Source organism: Ascidia mentula, chromosome 6 (genome assembly GCF_947561715.1).
Source record: "Ascidia mentula chromosome 6, kaAscMent1.1, whole genome shotgun sequence".
NCBI lineage: Eukaryota > Metazoa > Chordata > Ascidiacea > Phlebobranchia > Ascidiidae > Ascidia > Ascidia mentula.
This window is the reverse complement of record NC_138571.1, coordinates 6,919,722-6,938,848: the sequence shown is the minus strand read 5'-3', so window position 1 is coordinate 6,938,848 and position 19,127 is coordinate 6,919,722. Positions and strand designations below refer to the sequence as shown.

At 40.2% G+C, this 19,127-nt stretch overlaps 3 protein-coding genes across 4 annotated transcripts; 2 read left to right on the top strand and 1 right to left on the bottom strand.

Moving 5' to 3' along the window:
* Nucleotides 1-627: 627 nt before the first annotated feature.
* On the top strand, nucleotides 628-11,671 carry LOC145907066 (relaxin receptor 1-like). Its single transcript, XM_082994501.1, has 4 exons — nucleotides 628-790; nucleotides 1,145-2,459; nucleotides 11,490-11,580; nucleotides 11,633-11,671. The coding sequence occupies exons 1-4, from the start codon at nucleotides 628-630 to the stop codon at nucleotides 11,669-11,671; spliced, it is 1,608 nt and encodes a 535-aa protein (XP_082850627.1).
* Nucleotides 11,672-11,706: 35 nt separating this feature from the next.
* Nucleotides 11,707-12,693, top strand: LOC145907065 (uncharacterized). Its single transcript, XM_082994500.1, is given in 3 exon segments — nucleotides 11,707-12,268; nucleotides 12,315-12,556; nucleotides 12,616-12,693. Coding segments are annotated over 3 exon segments (882 nt in total).
* Nucleotides 12,694-13,423: 730 nt separating this feature from the next.
* Nucleotides 13,424-18,497, bottom strand: LOC145905954 (uncharacterized). Of its 2 annotated transcripts, none has more exons than XM_082993286.1 (12): nucleotides 18,401-18,497; nucleotides 17,942-18,111; nucleotides 16,999-17,858; nucleotides 16,871-16,930; nucleotides 16,223-16,264; nucleotides 15,632-15,679; nucleotides 15,402-15,443; nucleotides 15,280-15,327; nucleotides 15,039-15,083; nucleotides 14,891-14,935; nucleotides 14,489-14,542; nucleotides 13,424-14,423 (listed from the first exon to the last, which is right to left on the bottom strand). In XM_082993286.1, the coding sequence occupies exons 1-12, from the start codon at nucleotides 18,416-18,418 to the stop codon at nucleotides 13,639-13,641; spliced, it is 2,217 nt and encodes a 738-aa protein (XP_082849412.1). In that variant the 5' UTR covers nucleotides 18,419-18,497; the 3' UTR covers nucleotides 13,424-13,638. The 2 variants fall into 2 exon arrangements, with proteins under 2 accessions (XP_082849412.1, XP_082849413.1); XM_082993287.1 differs by having other exon boundaries at nucleotides 14,891-14,932.
* Between the last annotated feature and the right edge of the window lie 630 nt (nucleotides 18,498-19,127).

Below are 19,127 nucleotides of genomic sequence, written 5' to 3'. Positions count from 1 at the left end.
TTATACAATGACGTTGAGCCTGCAAGGAGGCTTTATCGGGGTCTTGGTCCAGCGCACAAACATGTATCAAGAAATGTAAAAACACAAGATACCTTGCTGCAAGAGAACAGGAAAATACTGCTTCCTGTCGTTGCCAAAAGATTGTACTTGTGAATATCAAGCGTTTCCAAACAGAGGGGCTGGGAATGATCTATTTCTCTCTATAGAACCTTAACCTCGGCTATAAGGTAATCTATTGGGCGGGTAGGGCAAAATGCTTCTTCAACCGCAGACGCGACATGTAAGAAAGGTTTTCAATTTTGTCTTCATCGTAATCTTCCTTGTGGGCGAAATTGCGAGTTTCTTTGAGGCTTTTTTGTGAAACAAAATGTGTGCAAGTGAATTGATTGTTTGCAACCAAAATACAAAGCAGAAGAAAATGTAGTTTCGGTATATTTCCCCGCATGATTTAGGGTTTCTCTGAATTCTAATCACTGGTTGTAATCATATTTTGTGGTAAACAGACGACTATTGTATCGTACTGAAGGAAAGCTGGTCTTAGTAAAGGAGTCACGATTATAGCCACAATCACCCATTATAGAAACCTGTGAGTCACAAAACCGTCATCCTTCAAAATTTGACACTTCAATGGTTGTGATTTTACTTCCTTGTTTAAAGCGGGAAGGCAAACTTTTATACAGTTTGCCAAAGAATATCAGTGTCATAGGTGGTCGTGAAAGTGTAAAGGACCCCACGAAGCATTTAGTGTCGACTTTGCAGGACGCAAAAATGACAGATCTATACCCTGATGGTAGGATACCTTTACATTGACTGTTATCGAAAAAGATTTTAAACGTAATCGAGTCACTGATTAAATTAGGCTATAACATAAGCATGTTACAACGAAAATGTAGGTTCGTAAAGGTTGACCCAAAGTTTAGGGTTTTAAGATAATGCAACCAATGTACCTTCATATGTAAACAAACTAATTGTAAAGCTCTATGACGCTGGCCAGTGAGTGTTTTAGCAACATTACAAGTTAAATTGTGAAGCTCAAATCTGCATGAGTCTATGCAAAAAATGCATAATTTTGTTTCTTGAAAGTAGTCTCAAGGTATTCGACTAGTTCAATACGCCCAAATTATTTATATTATATTTCATAAAGGTGCAAATTTTGGTCAATGTACCAGCTTATGCAACACCACCGACGACAAGTTTCCCCAGAAGTTCAAAGTCTGTCGAAACGTTTCATTTGGCGAATGCAAGTCGTTAAGGTTTCAAGGTATATTGCGACACTATGTGAAGACAAACAAATGCATCTCAACAAACGAATTATTAAACTGTGGATTTGCCCCGGATCCTAGAGAAGATCGTATTAGATTTGATGCGATGTATACCATTGGTTACATTATAACATGGGCATTGGGTGTATTTGCTCTGTTTGGCAACGTTCTTATAATGTGCAATAGTATTTCTCTCCTATACAAGAAGTTTGCAGTCATGGAAAGAGTAAAGACGATCCACAACATCCTATTGTTAAATTTAAGCACTGCTGATTTTTTCACGGGGTTGATTACCTTGTCCCATATGGTTCTGTATTCTAAAATTGGAACACCGCTTTCATCGCGGGATTATCAACTATGGAAAGCTGGTAACACTTGTTCTTTAATTGGAATAACTGCGTTTGTCTCCAGTCAAGTTTCAGTTACAACTTTAATACTTATTACTTCATGTAGATTGTACAGCGTACTTTGGCCGTACAAAATAGTTCAAATCAAACCTGTTATCTTTCAACTTGTACTATCTTGGATTGTGTGGACGTTTGTAGGGTGCATCCCCTTACTTGGAAACAAAGACACGTTTCACAATAGCATGTATGTTGAAGATGAATGCTTCGATCTCCCGTTTACAGCAACTTACACCGAGCTAGTAAAAATAGTCAAACCAATGTTGAAGAAGGTCAACTGCTCGTACATATTACCGATGTCGCGTTCTTGGGATGAACTGTTTTCGCTTTTAGACGATATGCAACTTTTTAACAAGACAACATTGAAGACTTATCCTTACTACAGTGGAACAAATTTTTGCTTTCCTAATTACTTCAACACAGATCAAAACCCGGCGTTAGGGTTCCTGCTGCAAATTGTATGTTTTAACTTCTTTGCCTTCTTCTACATGGCCCTCGCTTACTCCATAATTCTACAACGAACATCTGGTTTCGACGCAAGTTCTACTATGAAATGTTGGGGCATTTGCAGCTGCTTTTGTTGTAGTTCGTCTGAAGACAACACCCGAGAACAAGAAAATAAAGCAATGCATCGTCGTATATTTCTCGTTGTGTTGACGGACTTCGCTTGCTGGGTTCCAATTTCACTTATCGCGATCACAAAGTCCATAGATGAATCGTCTATTAGCAAATACGTGACGTATTACATCATTGGGTTTTTGTTTCCAGTTAACAGTGCCCTTAACCCGTTCTTGTATACGAACCAGTGGAAAAACGTGATGATGAAACTGTGTCGATCTACGCGACAGCAAAAAGATGAGTCACCATACGAATAAAATAAACCATTTTGTTACCAGTAACCTTCAGACAACAGCAGCAATTTTGTCCCTAATATAGTTTATTTTTCGGTCATTTCACTGTGTCTTTGTGGATTAGATATGTGTTATCATTAGTTTTTTTTATGTATTCTTATAAATGCCATCAAATAAATTTTTGGCACGGTTTTAAACATTTTCTTCACATGTAAAAATGTATTTATTGATTCAGCGCTTGCACCACATAATGTTCTGTATTTTTGCGGTATTATTGGGTAATTGCACATATGTTGCTTGCACAGTTTTCAGGGTCAATATGCAGATATTTATGATTTACTGTATAGTGTACACACTACTTGTATCACATATGTAAATTGACATTGCCGCCAATCAAGCAAAATGGTCTGAACCGTTATAGATTTTGACATAATTGCATTGACGTAAAATTGTAAGAAATTGCTCTGTAAATTTTACAAGTTGACAGAATTAATTTGTACTTTCCAAATAAAGGGATGGACGATTTGAGACCGCCCCATAATTCTTGCTTTACTTTGTGTTGAAACATTCCGGTTTTACTGTGACTTGTTCTCTTTTCCTATAGCAAGGGTTTTTTTGAAAAAGTAAATGTATGTACGTTTTATTCTTCAATATTAGGATAATACCACATTGTTACTGGCATGCAAAGCGCCGACATAATCTTAAACATTGATTGATTAACATTTCCTCGAGTGGGCAAGACATGCGTATATATAAGCTGTAAACTTTTAGGTCTGTTATTAATTGCCCGGCATTTGACAACCATGCAACTGCGCGCTGCGTGTATTTGACTTCCTTATACTCGTGGGGTGAAGGCCCGAAGCCAAAGCACTTGTTTCAAACCCTAGATGTAATGCATTTTATATAGGTATGGGAGGCTATTTTGTTTTCGATCCAAAACAGCTTTCGTCTGTTTCAATTCTTAAATGTAGTCTACGGTGTTAGTGAACAAGGGACCTCTCTACAAGGTTGTACCGCAATCCCACTCATTCCAATAGATATGACTCGTTTCGCTCGGCGCACCCGATCGCCCACAAGCGGCGGTAGTGCGCTCGTTTTTTATTGATAACAAGTGAAGGTGTGCGGCAACGAGAGGCAACCAGGCGCTTCTCGCTAACGGTTATCCCCGTTCCTTCCTCTGACGTCTTCGTGGTTCGTCGCGGAGATGTGATGAGGGGAAACCCGCCGGTGTATAGTTGTTAAGTCGTAGGTTTCTGAACTCTTAGAGACGTTACAGCACCTGCCGGGTGACTTCAACATTCAAGTGTACGTGAGAGAAAATATCTGCGCGTCGAGAACGAGGCTGAAAGAACAAAAGACCGAACACGAGAAAAAAGTGGCTCTAAGTGAATTATCTCATCGAACAATTTTACTGTGTGGTCGACAGCAGTAGATTTTATGCTTGAGTGGTTTTTAATAACTGCCTAATGTTTGCTTTGTCCTGAATTAACAGAATGATTCGTTAGTTGCAACGGACGTCTGAACTATCTGCTGTTTTGCTGAAGAAGTTTATCTTTTAGCTAAGCTTCGGCTATTTAGTATTCTTGTATCATGGATGAATTGGAGAGCGTAAGTTTATTGACTTCATTCTTTTTCTTGTAGTTTTAAGTGATAATGTGATAATATAGCAATATCAAAAAACCACTGATTGCATATATTGGCTATTGCATATACAACCTAATGAATAGAGGAATTCTTTCATGTTATTGGTTCAGCTCAATTAATTCAATGCATTTTACACAGCAGTAAATGTTTGTTGAAATCTATTTCTACGATGCTACATGCAATCTTTTAAAATATAATTAGTACAAGTGAACCATTGTTCAAAGTTTAAACCACCCAGTGCTTATGTATTAGTATTGTTGTTTCTGTAGTAAACTTCATTACAAAAGATTTTTTTGAATTTTAGCTTCGGGAATTCGACCCTGTAGATATTTTGCTCGATGTTGATTCTTGCGAGGTTGGAAATGGAAGTTTTGGCGTTGTACTGCTTGGACGACATAAAGTGTTAAGTCTTGTTGCAATGAAGTGCTTCAGTATAACTGGTGGTGGAAGACAAAGGGCCAACATAGTGAGGCGGTAAGTTTCAAAAACTTGTACTTGATACAGTCAGACTAATCGTTAATCCGAATAAACGCAATGGATTAAATACTATTGGGTCATTTTTTTGCAATGTGACTGCCAACAGCCCATATGTACAGTAGGCTACAGCGGAACTCGCTGACAGTCGATGCCTCGTGAAAAGCCGAAACGCCCACTGACGAAACGAAACGTGGAATTACGCATATTGACAGGCAACAGTGCGCACAATTAAAAAAACAATTCTTGACTTTCGCAATGGGTACACCCAGAGGTGAACCTCCACATTCCTCCACAATTTCTTGGTGTCTGTCAGGTGAAATGCATTGAAAGAAATCCGTTTGTAGATAGTGCGGGGTTTAACGATGTTCAGAAAAACTTATTTGCTACTTTATATTCATTAATACGCATTTCATTCATATGATTTTGCATGGAACAGGATACAAAGGGAATTCAGCCTACTTCAGCAAGCAAGCCATGACTGTATTGCGCGAGTATACGGCTGGGCAAAATGGCCTTTCAACATGGCCATCGTTATGGAATATTACCAAGGCGGAAATCTCAGAGATCTACTTGCTGACGAAAACGTCACCATTGGAATGACCCTGCGTCTTCGGTTTGCCGTTGAAATAGCAACTGGCATTGCCGTCATTCACAACATATTTTCCGACAAGCGGTTGATACACGGCGACCTCAAACCGGAGAATGTGCTTTTCACTATAACGCTACACTGCAAAATATCGGATTTCGGATGTGCCGAGATCGCCAACTACACAGGATCCACATCTTCGTCAGATCGACCTCTCGCTCGAAGGTGGAACATGACGATGCAATTTGCTGCACCAGAAAAATTCGACAACTTCAATTTGAAACCTTCGAAAGAACAGGATGTTTACAGCTATGGAGTGGTTCTTTATACAATGTTGACTCGCCAGCCACCCTTTGTCAACATCAGCGACCCCGAGGGTTTCAAAAGAGCAGTCAAAAATGGTCTTCGTCCAGATTGTTCGGGATTCCCAGCAATTGAAGCGTTGCTATGTGACGCGGATAAAGAAATCATGCGGCTTCTTGCAAGTGATATGGAAAGATGTTGGGATGCCAACCCATCCTTAAGGCCAGATATAATCAGTGTTCGTGATAGATTTGACAGTTACTTTACCAAGCAAGATCCAGTGGTGGTGGCTGAGCAGGTCACAACTGCACTCAGAGGCATGCAAGTGGAAACGCCGTGTTTTGACTCAAACCATCAAAGACTGGCACGTTTACATCAGTTTTCGTCCGAATCAAGAACCTTTACCAGTAAGTATTACATTTTTCAGCTTATGATTGAGATATTTCAAAACATTTGAATTTGAAACACATTCTAGATGTAGAAGTACGACAAGAAAGCTCATCAACAGCGCTGGTGGGTCAAAATTTGCATACAGGTATATACATCACCAGACAAAATCATGTTCAAAAGTAAAACTTCATGTAAAATTTAGATTTTGAGGCTGTGGTTCGAATCGACAATACGTGGCTTCCCGAAGTAGTCTATAGTAAGTGTCTTCTTAGTTTTGTGCAGGTATTTCAATTGGCAAAAAAGACGTTTAGAGCAATTTTTAGCGCGTAACAAACATTCTTTGCCTGTTAAAAAAAATTAAAATTGACAACTTTTGATTGGCACAAGGTGATGATGGAAACACAATTCCCAAACCCTTTTTTCGTAAGTTTGTCAATTCGTTGGATAAGGATATCACTCATTTTGCATTGCCATCCTATTCAAATAGAATCGGTTAACTGAAGTGCAGTATAATGAACCTAACAGCAACTTCAAAGCAAATTACACGTGAAACAACTTCCCATTTTATTTTGCCTAGCATAGCAGAATGACTTGTATGGTATTATGACGTCATATAGGTAAAAAGGGCGTTGTATTGTAATTTGCGTACGATGTGATGCAACAACTTTAATTGAGTAATTTCTTTGTGTTTCCAAAAAATAATCAATCTTTCATTCAGGGGAAGAAAATGAATCGAGGGACGAAACCATTCCCAAGAAAACTTCCGGTAATGACGTCATAATAACATTACTGTTGCGAGGTTGGGTCGCATAACCAACCAGTTGCTTTAACAACGAATACAAAAAATGCTTTAACGCGAATATATTAGGCCAAAGTATCGAGTAATCTGTGCAGACGACTGCTAATGGTAGCAATTATAACAATGCACTACTGTCACTTTGCGTTCCGTAATCTAAAAGTTGAGTTTTGGGGTTCCATAATGTCAGTTATTTCATTCAGGAGGAGAAACTGCAACGAATGATGAAACCACGCCCAAAAAAGTTTCAGGTAAGAATTGCATGAATATCAGGGTGAAATTAGACACAGAAAAAAGTATTTCCTTTTGCTGTTTGCAATTTTACAACTCAATGAACAACGTTTTAACGTGTTGTGTTTATCAATAAATTAATTAAGCTGCTTGATCCCTTGTAGTAATTTTATATGTTTACAAATAAATAAAATTAAATAAAATTATTATTTTTTAAAGCGGTTGCCCGATTCGACGATAGTACGGTTCCAAAAGAAACCTTTGGTAAGTGTTTTTTTACACATTAAGTTGTTCGGCCCGGGATCAGCTTGATGGCTGCATGCATTTTAATTGTTTGGGGTACCAAACATATTAATGTACTACTAATACCCACTTTCTGTGCATCAATCCTATATTTCTTATTAGGATTTTCTCAATGTTTCTGTCAATCTTTAGGACGTGATGGAAACGTGAGCTTAGTTTAAATATTACAGCTCACAAAGTATGTTGTTTGCAGGCACTTCAAAATACAGAAATAAAGTTCCTTTGCTGGAAGCTCTGCAGTCTGGAGGTATTTTTCTTTTCATTTGAGCTAAACGTTTTTGCGTTTAAATGTTGGTTTTTGTTTGCTTGTAGTTCATATGACGGTTGCCCAAAAACAGTTGCCAAACGCTTTGAATAAATACGAGGAAAGCGTGAAAAAGGGAAATTTGTCAAATGCAAATTCGTACTTGCATCAACTATCTCAACTTCTCCACGACAACTTCCAATCAACTGCTGAAGAGTTAAAGAAATTAGCCGACGATTACCGCTCCAAAAATTTTTTCAACTGGGCTCAGGCCTTCTATTACCTTTCTGCTGAAATGTTTGCTTGTCATGCAAACAAATCAAATGCAGCAGTGGGGATTAGAATGTGCCTCGGTGGTTTGAAGGAAATCAACAAACATGTGAGCGAAACAAACTCCTTTGATCGGTCGATGTGGCAACAACATCTCATTCCAATTATGAGGAGCTTTGTGGTAAAAATTCAAAACATGGAAGACCTAAGCGAACGTGACAGGGTCATTAATCAAACGTGGTGCATGCAGTTTATTACCTACAGCTTGCTTTCAATTCCTGACTTGGATTCTACTGGGCCTGTACTGGAAGAAGCCATTCACTTGATGAAATCCACGTTTGGTGATGATGCTTGCAAATACCACGTGTTAGGACATTGTGTCTCCAACCTTGCCTTAGTGTATAGATGTCAAAAACGTTCTCAGGAATCCCTGAAGCTTTATGCGGAAGCTGTTGATATTTACACTAAGGCTGAGGATATCAGCGAAGAATACAGAAGTATCGTAATAGAACAAACAAAGAGGGACATATCAATAGAGATTTCTTCTCAGAGGCATAAGAGAATGCTTTTTACACAGTCGTAAATTTGCAACAAATCTTAACAAAAAATTCAAGAACGTCAAATGGTTTTACATGTGAGATGTTAATTCAAACTACGGCCCTATTATGTGAAGTTTGTTCTTTCCAAACATTGATTGAAAGTTGTAGTTTCATTATACCTGTATATTACTCCTATACTGTATGTAACAGTTTGTGTATTTTTGAATTTGAATAGAAAATACGCTTTTGTTCTGATTGGTCAATCCGAAACTTTTGCAATTCATTCTTTGGGCTACCAAGTCAACTTTCCCTTGAATGAAAAATAAAAACAGTTTGCAATGAAAAATGCCTTTGACAAATCTGCTTTCAGTAAAAAGTTCAAGCGTTTCAAAAGTGAATGATTAAATTTGAAATATTATATGTCACTTTAAAGTTGAGTTGTAATGTAATGTACACTTTTTGCAGCGTCAAATATGAATATTTCAGGCTAAATTAGTATTTCTGTGATATTTCAAAAATGAGATCGCACTGACACTTATCTCTTTGCAAGTAATTTGGATTTTTTTAAGTGCAGGATATTTTACGCAAAGATATTGCTTTTCTTGTCCAAATAAACGTCCTAGAGATATTGATTTATATACAATGAATTATTTTGCCGGTTGTTCGCAATTTTGATTCTCGTGACAATGACGATGGAGCCAAATTGTCGTACTTGGTCCAGCATTGTGAAGGCAAGGCCCGTAAACTGATTGAGCACTGCTATAGACTGAAGGAAAATGGGACGCTGCTGGTTTAAGCGAATTGGCACAGTCGCAGCGCGATTGTTTACTTACACTTTCAGACATTGACGGGCATTCGGAGATGAATAACTACCCTACGCTGATTGTGGTGGCAAATCGTTTACCATTCAAGATGCAGGAGATTCGGAAACGGAATGTTGGAACACCTGGTCGAATTCGTGGAAACGGAGGACCCCGGATTGCGAATTCGTTGTTTAGTCGCATGCTGGACGAAAGAAAGCAAAACATAAAGGTAGTTATGTAAAGGCTTCCAACAATGTTGTTGTGAAGGAAGAAGAATCGAAGTCCAAAACCCATGTCGGACCTTCCCAGTTTCCCACAAACCCTCTGGGTCCGTGCTGTTCGGCAAAAACATGGACTTGCAGGGTGCGAGGAATTTAAATCTCAGTCGTATCGTTATCGTATGCGCATAGTTCGGCACCGCAGACTGTATGATAACTGTTCTAGATAAGGACACTTTACCACAAAGTGCTACAGCTCGTGAATGACTGTAACGAAACTCACCACACATTGTTACATCCGCCAGAGAAGAGAGAAGACGGATCCACTGTCAAAGGACCTGCATGCGCTGCAACGGACCGTCTGTTCCGTCGTGTCGACGAATGGAAAGGAATGTCATGCTTCCTCTGGTAATCAAAGCGTAAACTTGATGATGGTTGCGGTCAAGGTCAGTGCCAACGGTAGGGCTGTGAACACATATGCTCTTTTGGATACAGGCTCGGGTACCTTGTGCGACAAGAAACTGACTAATAGGCTTGGATTGCAGGGCGATGTTAGTCGCAGGCGCGAAAGCCAAAGAGTTGGATTGTCCGCCACCTCGATTGATGGCTCCTCAAATGTGGAGCTTCCCGAAGTGTTCGCCATTGACAGTTTGTCTATCACCGCCAACAGGTTTCCCAAAGGCAATGAGTTGGGTGGATTTCCACATATTAGGGACCTGTCATTTCCTCGGGTTGATGCAGTGAAGCTTTGCTACTTTTTGGGTTAGACGCCCCTGAGGCCCAACTGCGAGTTGCGTACATAAAAACGGTTCAAAGTTACATAGCTCAAGGCTATGCTGAAGAAGTTCCGGATTAAGAACAGTTTAGAGAATCAGCGTGGTACCTGCCGCACCATCCTTACAAATCCTCACAAGCCCGGTAATGTGCGGGTAGTTTTGGACTGCGCCGCCAAGTGTCGCGGTCGGTCGCTGAATGACGTTTTACTTCAGGATTTCAAGATTCCGAATGGAAAGTATAGCTCTCGTTGCCGACGTGGAGGCCATGTACCATCAGATGCGTGTAAAGTCGTTTTCCGTTTTTGTAGTGGCCTGGTGGCAATGTGGCGAAGAAGCCCATCGATCACAGGATGCTGGTTCATTTGTTCGGGACAGCTTCTTCCCCCTTCAGTGCGAGTTTCTGCCTCAGGCAAGTGGCTGAGGATTGTAAAGGTCGCGCAAGGTCGTCGAGACTGTCATCAAGAATTTCTACGTCGACGACTGTCTAAAGTCTGTGCCGACTGAAGCGGAAGCAGTGCAGTTGGTCGAAGGTATTTGTGTACTTCTTAAAAGGAAAAGGTTTCGCCAGACCAAGTGGATAAGTAACAGCGAGCGAGTTCTTGCGTCCATTGATGAAATGGAACGGGCAAAATCAGTTAAGGAGCTGAACCTTACGAGTTCCTCGTGCGAAAGTGTTTTTGGTTTTCGTTGGTGAATTCGGTTTTAACGTCGATGAAAAGCAACCGAAAACCTTCAACAAAAGGGCAATCCTGTCTGTGGTGGCTTCATTGTATGACCCTCTTGGTTTTGCAGCATCTGTGATCGCAGTGGCCAAGAAGATGCAAAGAGAACTTTGCAGAAAACAGCTTGGGTGGGATGACGTACTCTCCGACAAGGACTCCGAAACGTGAGCAAAATGGTTGCAGCAACTCCCGCTCTTGGAAAAAGTCGTTTTACCCCAATGCATGAAGCCGCGTGATTTCGGTAAGGTGCACAAAACAGAATTCCACCATTTTGCAGATTCGTCGTCCACAGCTATTTGAGATTAATGGACGACCGAGAACATATTTACTGTTCGTTCGTTGTAGGCAAAGCACGTGTTCCCCCCTTGAAGACGTGTTCGATCCCACGTCTGGAGTTGAGAGCGGCAGTTGTTGCAGCCAGACTGGATCAACTTGCAAGGAAAGAGCTTCGACTGGTCGAATGTCAACCTGTTTTCTGGACAGATTCGACTACAGTTCTTCAAAGCATTCGCAACAGCAACAAGCGATTTCCAGTGTTCGTGGCAAATCGTCTGGCCACAGTCGAAAATGTCTCACGTCCGGGTCAATGGAGGCACGTCGGTACAAAGGTAAATCCAGCCGATGAAACGTCTCGTGGGCTAAGCGTAAAAAAATTCCTTAGCTCCAGCAGATGGCTCACTGGTCCTCAGTTTCTTTGGAAGAAAGAAAATGCGTGGCCTTCTTCTCCTGACTTGTCGTCTTTGCCAATCAAGTTTTTTCCGGTGAAGAAAGAAGCTCAAACAGTTTGTCTGGTCGTTCGTGAATCCGCAATAGATCGATTTATTGCGAAATATTCATCTTGGAATCGGCTGAAAAAGGCTGTCGGTTGGCTGCTCCGGTTCAAGTTGATGTTGATGTCAAAGAAGTTTCCTGAAAAGTACGAAGTAACTTTTGGACAATTGGCCGTTGCCGAACTTAAAGTTGCTGAGCTCGAAATTGTAAAACATGTGCAAGAACGCAGTTTCCCAGAAATTATCGCCGCAATGTCAAAGGCAAAGGGCGAAGCAATTCGTCTACGAAAGAAAAGGAGAGCTCTAGGAAAACTTAATCCAAATATTGTTGACGGAGTTATGAGGGTTGGTGGAAGACTTGAGCGTGCAGTTGTCGACTTTAATGTGAAGCATCCGATCATTCTTCCATACACCCATCGGGTTACGGACCTGGTGATCATACAGCAGCATGAGGTTGGTCATGTCGGAATGGGACACACGTGCTCGTCCTTACGACAACGCTACTAAGTGGCAGTTTGACGTGTACTCGGCAAGTGTGTATCGTGCCGACAAAGAAACGGATCCCCGGGAAAACAGATCATGGCGGATCTTCCTTCTGCAAGGCTGCAGGTTAACAAGCCACCTTTCTCAGTGGTCGGTGTTGGCTACTTTGGCCCCTTTCTTGTTAATCAAGGACGAAGTGAGGTGAAGAGGTACGGATGCATCTTTACTTGTTTTTTCACCAGCACTTATTGAGATAGCTGATTTATTGTCGACTGACTCGTTCATCGGAGCCCTTCGACGGTTCATCGGTCGTCGTGGACGGCCAGACCAAATCTTCAGTGACAACGGTACGAACTTTGTTGGAGCTGAGCGCATACTGCGTGAAGAACTGCATAAGTGGAACCAAAAGCAGATTCAAGAAAATTTGCAACAACGTGAGATTGCGTGGAGCTTCAATCCTCCTACCGCCAGCCACATGGGTGGGGTATGGGAGCGGATGATACGCTCTGTGCGCAAGATTCTTAATAACTGCTTGCGGAGCAGACTTTATCTGATGAGAATCTGAGAACTCTGATGGTGGAGGTCGAGGCAATGCTGAACTCCCGTCTTTTGGTTCGGTAACGTTCCATCCGAAGGATGAGGAGCCACTTACACCAAATCATGTACTGCTGCAACGTGCAGCGCCGAATATGTCCCCTGAACTATTCACAAGAAAGAACTGTTACCACCGTAATCGCTGGCGCCAGGTGCAATACTTGGCGGAAATGGTCACGGGAGTACCTGCCTACGCTAATGCCCAGAACGAAGTGGGCCAATGAACATGGTAATTTCGCCATCCCTGATGTTGTGCTTGTGGTGGATGACAACCAGCCACAAAGTAAAGGGCAAAATGGGGACGTAAGACCGATGTACTTTCTGATAAGAAGGTAGTGGTGCGTCAGGTGGTCGTAATGGCTCACTGGTGCCGTAAGACGCCCAATCGCGAAGTTGTGTTTGTTGTGCCCCGATTGGTTGCGTTGTATTTAGGTTTCGCATTTTTTTGCTTGTTTGGTTACACTTATATTTCTATCCCATATCTAATATAAAATACGACAAAAATGGTAATCCTGTTTCCCTGAGGCCTTAGCATCTTTCCAAAACTTTTCAGGCTATCTTACAGTTTTACATACCAAGAACATGTTGATATTTGACGCTGAAAAAATTACATTACAAGTGAACTTTAAAGTGACATATAATATTTCAAATTTATTCATTCAATTTTGAAACGCTTGAACTTTTTATTGACAGCAGGTTTGTCACAGGCCATTTTCATTGCAAACTGTTTTTTTTTTGTTTTTTGCATTACAGGGACTCTGTGAAAGTTGACTTTTATTCAAATTCAAAAATACACAAACTGTTACATACAGTATAGGAGTAATATACACGTACACTTATAATGAAACTACAACTTTCAATTAATGCTTGGAAAGAACAAACTTCACATAATAGGGCCGTAGTTTGAATTACCATCTCACATGTAAAACCATTTGACGTTCTTGAATTTTTTTGTTGAGATTTGTTGCAAATTTACGACTGTGTAAAAAGCATTCTCTTAAGCCTCTGAGGAGAAATCTCTTTTGATATGTCCCTCTTTGTTTGTTCTATTACGATACTTCTGTATTCTTCGCTGATATCCTCAGCCTTAGTGTAAATATCAACAGCTTCCGCATAAAGCTCCAGGGATTCCTGAGAACGTTTTTGACATCTATACACTAAGGCAAGGTTGGAGACACAATGTCCTAACACGTGGTATTTGTAAGCATCATCACCAAACGTGGATTTCATCAAGTGAATGGCTTCTTCCAATATCGGCCCAGTAGAATCCAAGTCAGGAATTGAAAGCAAGCTGTAGGTAATAAACTGCATGCACCACGTTTGATTAATGACCCTGTCACGTTCGCTTAGGTCTTCCATGTTTTGAATTTTTACCACAAATCTCCTCATAATTGGAATAACATGTTGTTGCCACATCGACCGATCAAAGGAGTTTGTTTCGCTCACATGTTTGTTGATTTCCTTCAAACCACCGAGGCACATTCTAATCCCCACTGCTGCATTTGATTTGTTTGCATAACAAGCAAACATTTCAGCAGAAAGGTAATAGAAGGCCTGAGCCCGGTTGAAATTTTTTTTAGAGCGGTAATCGTCGGCTAATTTCTTCAATTCTTCTGCAGTTGATTGGAAGTTGTCGTGAAGAAGTTGAGATAGTTGATGCAAGCACGAATTTGCATTTGACCAATTTCCCTTTTTCACGCTTTCATCGTATTTATTCAAAGTGTCTTGCAGCTGCTTTTGGGCAACCGTCATTTGACCTACAGGCAAATAAAAACCAACATTTAGACGCAAAACCGTTTAGCTCAAATAAATAGAAAAATACCTCCAGACTGCAGAGCTTCCAGCAAAGGAACTTTATTTCTGTATTTTGAAGTGCCTGCAAACAACATATTTTGTGAGCTGTAATATTAAAACTAAGCTCACTTTTCTGTCACGTCCTAATAAGAAATACACGTATCCGGGTTGGGATTGACGCACAAAAATTGGGTTGCGATACAAACTTTAACGAATTTAGCGCTCGGATAATCACACTGGAAGAGAATTAAGTCGTTACAGCGAAAATACAAAAAGTGCGGATGATTTTTTACGACCAAGGTTTGCACCCATGACTTCTTCGAAAGAATCGGTTGTTACTTTGCCGAACATTGACTGCAAGTACACTCCTAGTTGGAAGTAGGACCCAGAAATTAAAGACAGCAACAAGCTAACCTTTAACCTAACTTACTTGGAACTAATAACTTGGGTGCGGTGTGGCTGGCACGCTGAACTACTGAAATGTTTTCACAAATTTTATTAGTAGCACATTAATATATTTGATACCAATTAAAATGAAGCTGATCCCGGTCGAACAACTTTATGTCTAAAACACTTACCAAAGGTTTCTTTTGGAACCGTAGTATCGTCGAATCGGGCAACAGCTTTAAAAAAACAAAAATTCTATTCGATGTTAATTGTAAACATTTAAAATTACCACAAGGGATCAAGCAGCTTAATTAATATATTGATAAACACAACACGATAAAAAGTTGTTCATTGAGTTGTAAAATTGCCAACAGGCGAAGAAAATACTTTTTTCTGTGTCTAATTTCACCCTGATATTCATGCAATTCTAACCTGAAACTTCTTTGGGGGGGGTTTCATCATTCGTTGTAGTTTCTCCTCCTGAATGAAAAATTGATATTATGGAACCCAAAACACAATTTTTGGTTACGGAACGTTAAGCTAGTCATACCCACCTATGACACCTTTTGGATATGTGCTGATACTTTCCAAAACATCTGCAAAGTGACAGTAGTACATTGTTATAATTGCTACATTTAGCGGCCGTCTAAACAAATTACTCAATACTTTGACCAAATATATTCGCATATCACGAAATGAAACGCACAGCATTTTTTTGCATTCGTTGTTATAGCAACCGGTTGGTCAAGAAACCCAATTTCGTAACAGTAAGTGACGTCATTACCAGAAGTTTTCTTGGGAATGGTTTCGTTCCTCGATTCATTTTCTTCCCCTGAATGAAAGATTGATTATTTTTTGGAAACACAAAGAAATTACTCAATTAAAGTTGTTGCATCACATCGTACGCAAATTACAACACAACGCCCTTTTTACCTATATGACGTCATAATACCATACAAATCATTCTATAACATCGTAATTACTTAATTTTAGTGTTACATTACATCGTACGCAAATTACACTTTTTAAAATTTTTTGCTATCTATCGCGTGCCAAACATGTTGAAACAAGTTGAAGTTTTTTTAAGGGTGCTGTCTTAAAACAGGCTTGCAAAGAATAATTTATAAAATAGATTTACATTCTAGATGAAAGCTCGCGTGCCACTTTGCGACCAGCCGCTTGCCAAACGCGGGCCATTTTTTTGCACCACTGGTTCAAAGAAATCGTTTGTCAAACTCAAATCTCGAATTTTATTACAGTGTTTATTGCATATCAGCGATAAACTAGGCGTGTGGTCGGCATCCTACGGCCCTTCGTAAAAAATTGTGCCTGTAGCCTCAGAAACGAATTCATTCCAACCAATTGACAAACTTACGAAAAAAGGATTTGGGAATTGTGTTTCCATCATTTCCACCTTCTGAAAGTTTGAAAAAATTGTTTTGCCAATTCATATACACTCGCACAAAACTAGTAAACAACTTACTAAAGAGGGCTGCAGACAGGGTGCACGCACAGCACTGTTTCGACCTGCAAGATCTCATCAGTGCAGCTGTTTACTGTGGCATTGTCCTAGCCTTTACACTAGCAAGCACACAGAATTCCAGCCGACAAGACCCATATTTAACTGACAAGATTGTTCTGACTATGGGTAACTGCTTGGAATCCGATAGTGCTACCGGTTCGGGTTACCAAGCAGTTGTTTGGCCAAGGTGCGATCAACGGTGGTTCGACTTTGTTGTTTTGTCCCTAGTTTGGTACCCAACGGATCGACGTTAAACGAAAGGTACCACAAAGTGGAAATCTGTGTGCCTGCTAGTGTAAAAGCTAGCGCAGTGCCACAGTGAACAGCTGCACTAATGAGACCTTGCAGGTCGAAACAATGTGTACACCCTGTCTGCAATTCTCAATAATTATTATGGCTTTCTACACTTATAGACTACTTCGGGAAGCCACGCATTGTCGATTCAAATTTTACATGAAGTTTACTTTTGAACATGATTTTGTCTTGTGCTGATGTATATACCTGTATGCAAAGTTTGACCCACCAGCGCTGTTGATGAGCTTTCTTGCCGTATTTCCACATCTAAAAAGTGTTTCAAATTCAAATGTTCTGAAATATCTCAATCATAAGATGAAAAATTTAATACTTACTGGTAAAGGTTCTTGATTCAGATGAAAACTGGTGTAGACGTGCCAGTCGGTGATGGTTTGTATCAAAACACGGCGTTTCCACTTGCATGCCTCTGAGTGCAGTTGAGACCTGCTCAGACACCACCACCGGATCTTGCTTGGTAAAGTGACTTTCAAATCTATCACGAACACTGATTATATCTGGCCTTGAGGATGGGTTGGCATGCCAACATATTTCCATATCACTTGCAAGAAGCCGCATGATTTCCTTCTCCGCGTCACATAGCAACGCTTCAATTGCTGGGAATCCCAAACAATCTGGACGAAGACCATTTTTGACTGCTCTTTTGAAACCCTCGGGGTCGCTGATGTTGACAAAGGGCGGCTGGCGAGTCAACATTGTATAAAGAACCACTCCATAGCTGTAAACATCCTGTTCTTTCGAAGGTTTCAAATTGAAGTTGTCTAATTTTTCTGGCGCAGCAAATTGCATCGTCATGTTCCACCTTCGAGCGAGAGGTCGATCTGACGAAGATGTGGATCCTGTGTAGTTGGCGATCTCGGCACATCCGAAATCAGATATTTTGCAGTGTAGCCAGATAGTTAAGAGCACATTCTCAGGTTTGAGGTCGCCATGTATCAACCGCTTGTCGGAAAATATGTTGTGAATGAAGGCAATGCCAGTTGCTATTTCAACGGCAAACCGAAGACGCAGGGTCATTCCAATGGTGACGTTTTCGTCGGCAAGTAGATCTCTGAGATTTCCACCTTGGTAATATTCCATAACAATGGCCATGTTGAAAGGCCATTTTGCCCAGCCGTATACTCGCGCAATACAGTCATGGCTTGCTTGCTGAAGTAGGCTGAATTCCCTTTGTATCCTGTTATATGCAAAATCTTATGAATGAAATTCGTGTTAATGAGTATGGTCTGGCTGTATCAAGTGCAAGTTTTTAAAACTTACTGCTTCACTATGTTGGCCCTTTGTCTTCCACCACCAGTAATATTGAAGCACTTCATTGCAACAAGACTAAACACTCTATGTCGTCCAAGCAGTACAACGCCAAAACTTCCATTTCCAACCTCGCAAGAATCGACATTGAGCAAAATATCTACAGGGTCGAATTCCCGAAGCTAAAATTCAAGAAAATCTTTTGGGACGAAGTTTACTACAGAAATAACAACATATGAGAACAGGTTGGTTTAAACTTTGAACTATGGTTCACTTGTACTAATTATATTTTAAAAGATGCCATGTAGCATCGAAAAAATATATTTCAACATACGGTTGTTAAATTACTGTGTAAAATGCATTGAAATAATTGAGCTGCACCAATTACATAAAAAAATCCTTACTAAATCAGGTTGTATGTGCAATAGCCTATATTAAACTACAAGGTAAGAATAAACTTAATAAACTTACGCTCTTCGATTCATCCATGACACAAGAATACTGTATAGCAGAAGCTTTTATAAAAGAGAAGCTTCTTTAGCAAAACAGCAGATGGTTCAGACGTCCATTGTAACTGACGAATCACTCTGTCGGTTCAGGGCAAAGCAAACATCAGACAGGTATTCAAAACCACTCAAGCATAAAATTTACTACTGTCGACTACACAGTACTGTTTAACTGTTTTTTTGCACACGACTCAGGTCCGTTAAAAGTTTAAAACCATCGATTTCTCTACTCTTGAGAATCAAGGTTTAAAATAACAAAATCCTCTAAACCAATGCTAAAAATGCATTTTAACAAAAAATTTTGCCCAAAAGACTTGGTTACTATAGCTGCACTGATGAGGCCCAAACATTTACAAGAAGTCAGTTTATGATTTTTTTATATAATTTAGTACAAACTAAACAATTAAATGTGCTATGACACATTATGCAGGAAACAGTACGTCGCAAAACACGAAAATGTTGATTGTGGGGATTCGAAAGCTTTTAAGGTGTTTTTTGAGAATTTCAACTTTATGTAAAAAAACGAAACTATGAATGAGGAGAGGAGTCACAAAAATCAAATAGGTTCAGGCAGGGCCACTCTGTTTCCATCTATTGGATCTCTTTAATGTAGTTTGATGACAGCTAAATAACCAGGCAGTAAGCTGCAATCATAATTTCTATACCAGCAATTTCATAGGTGCAGGAGCTCT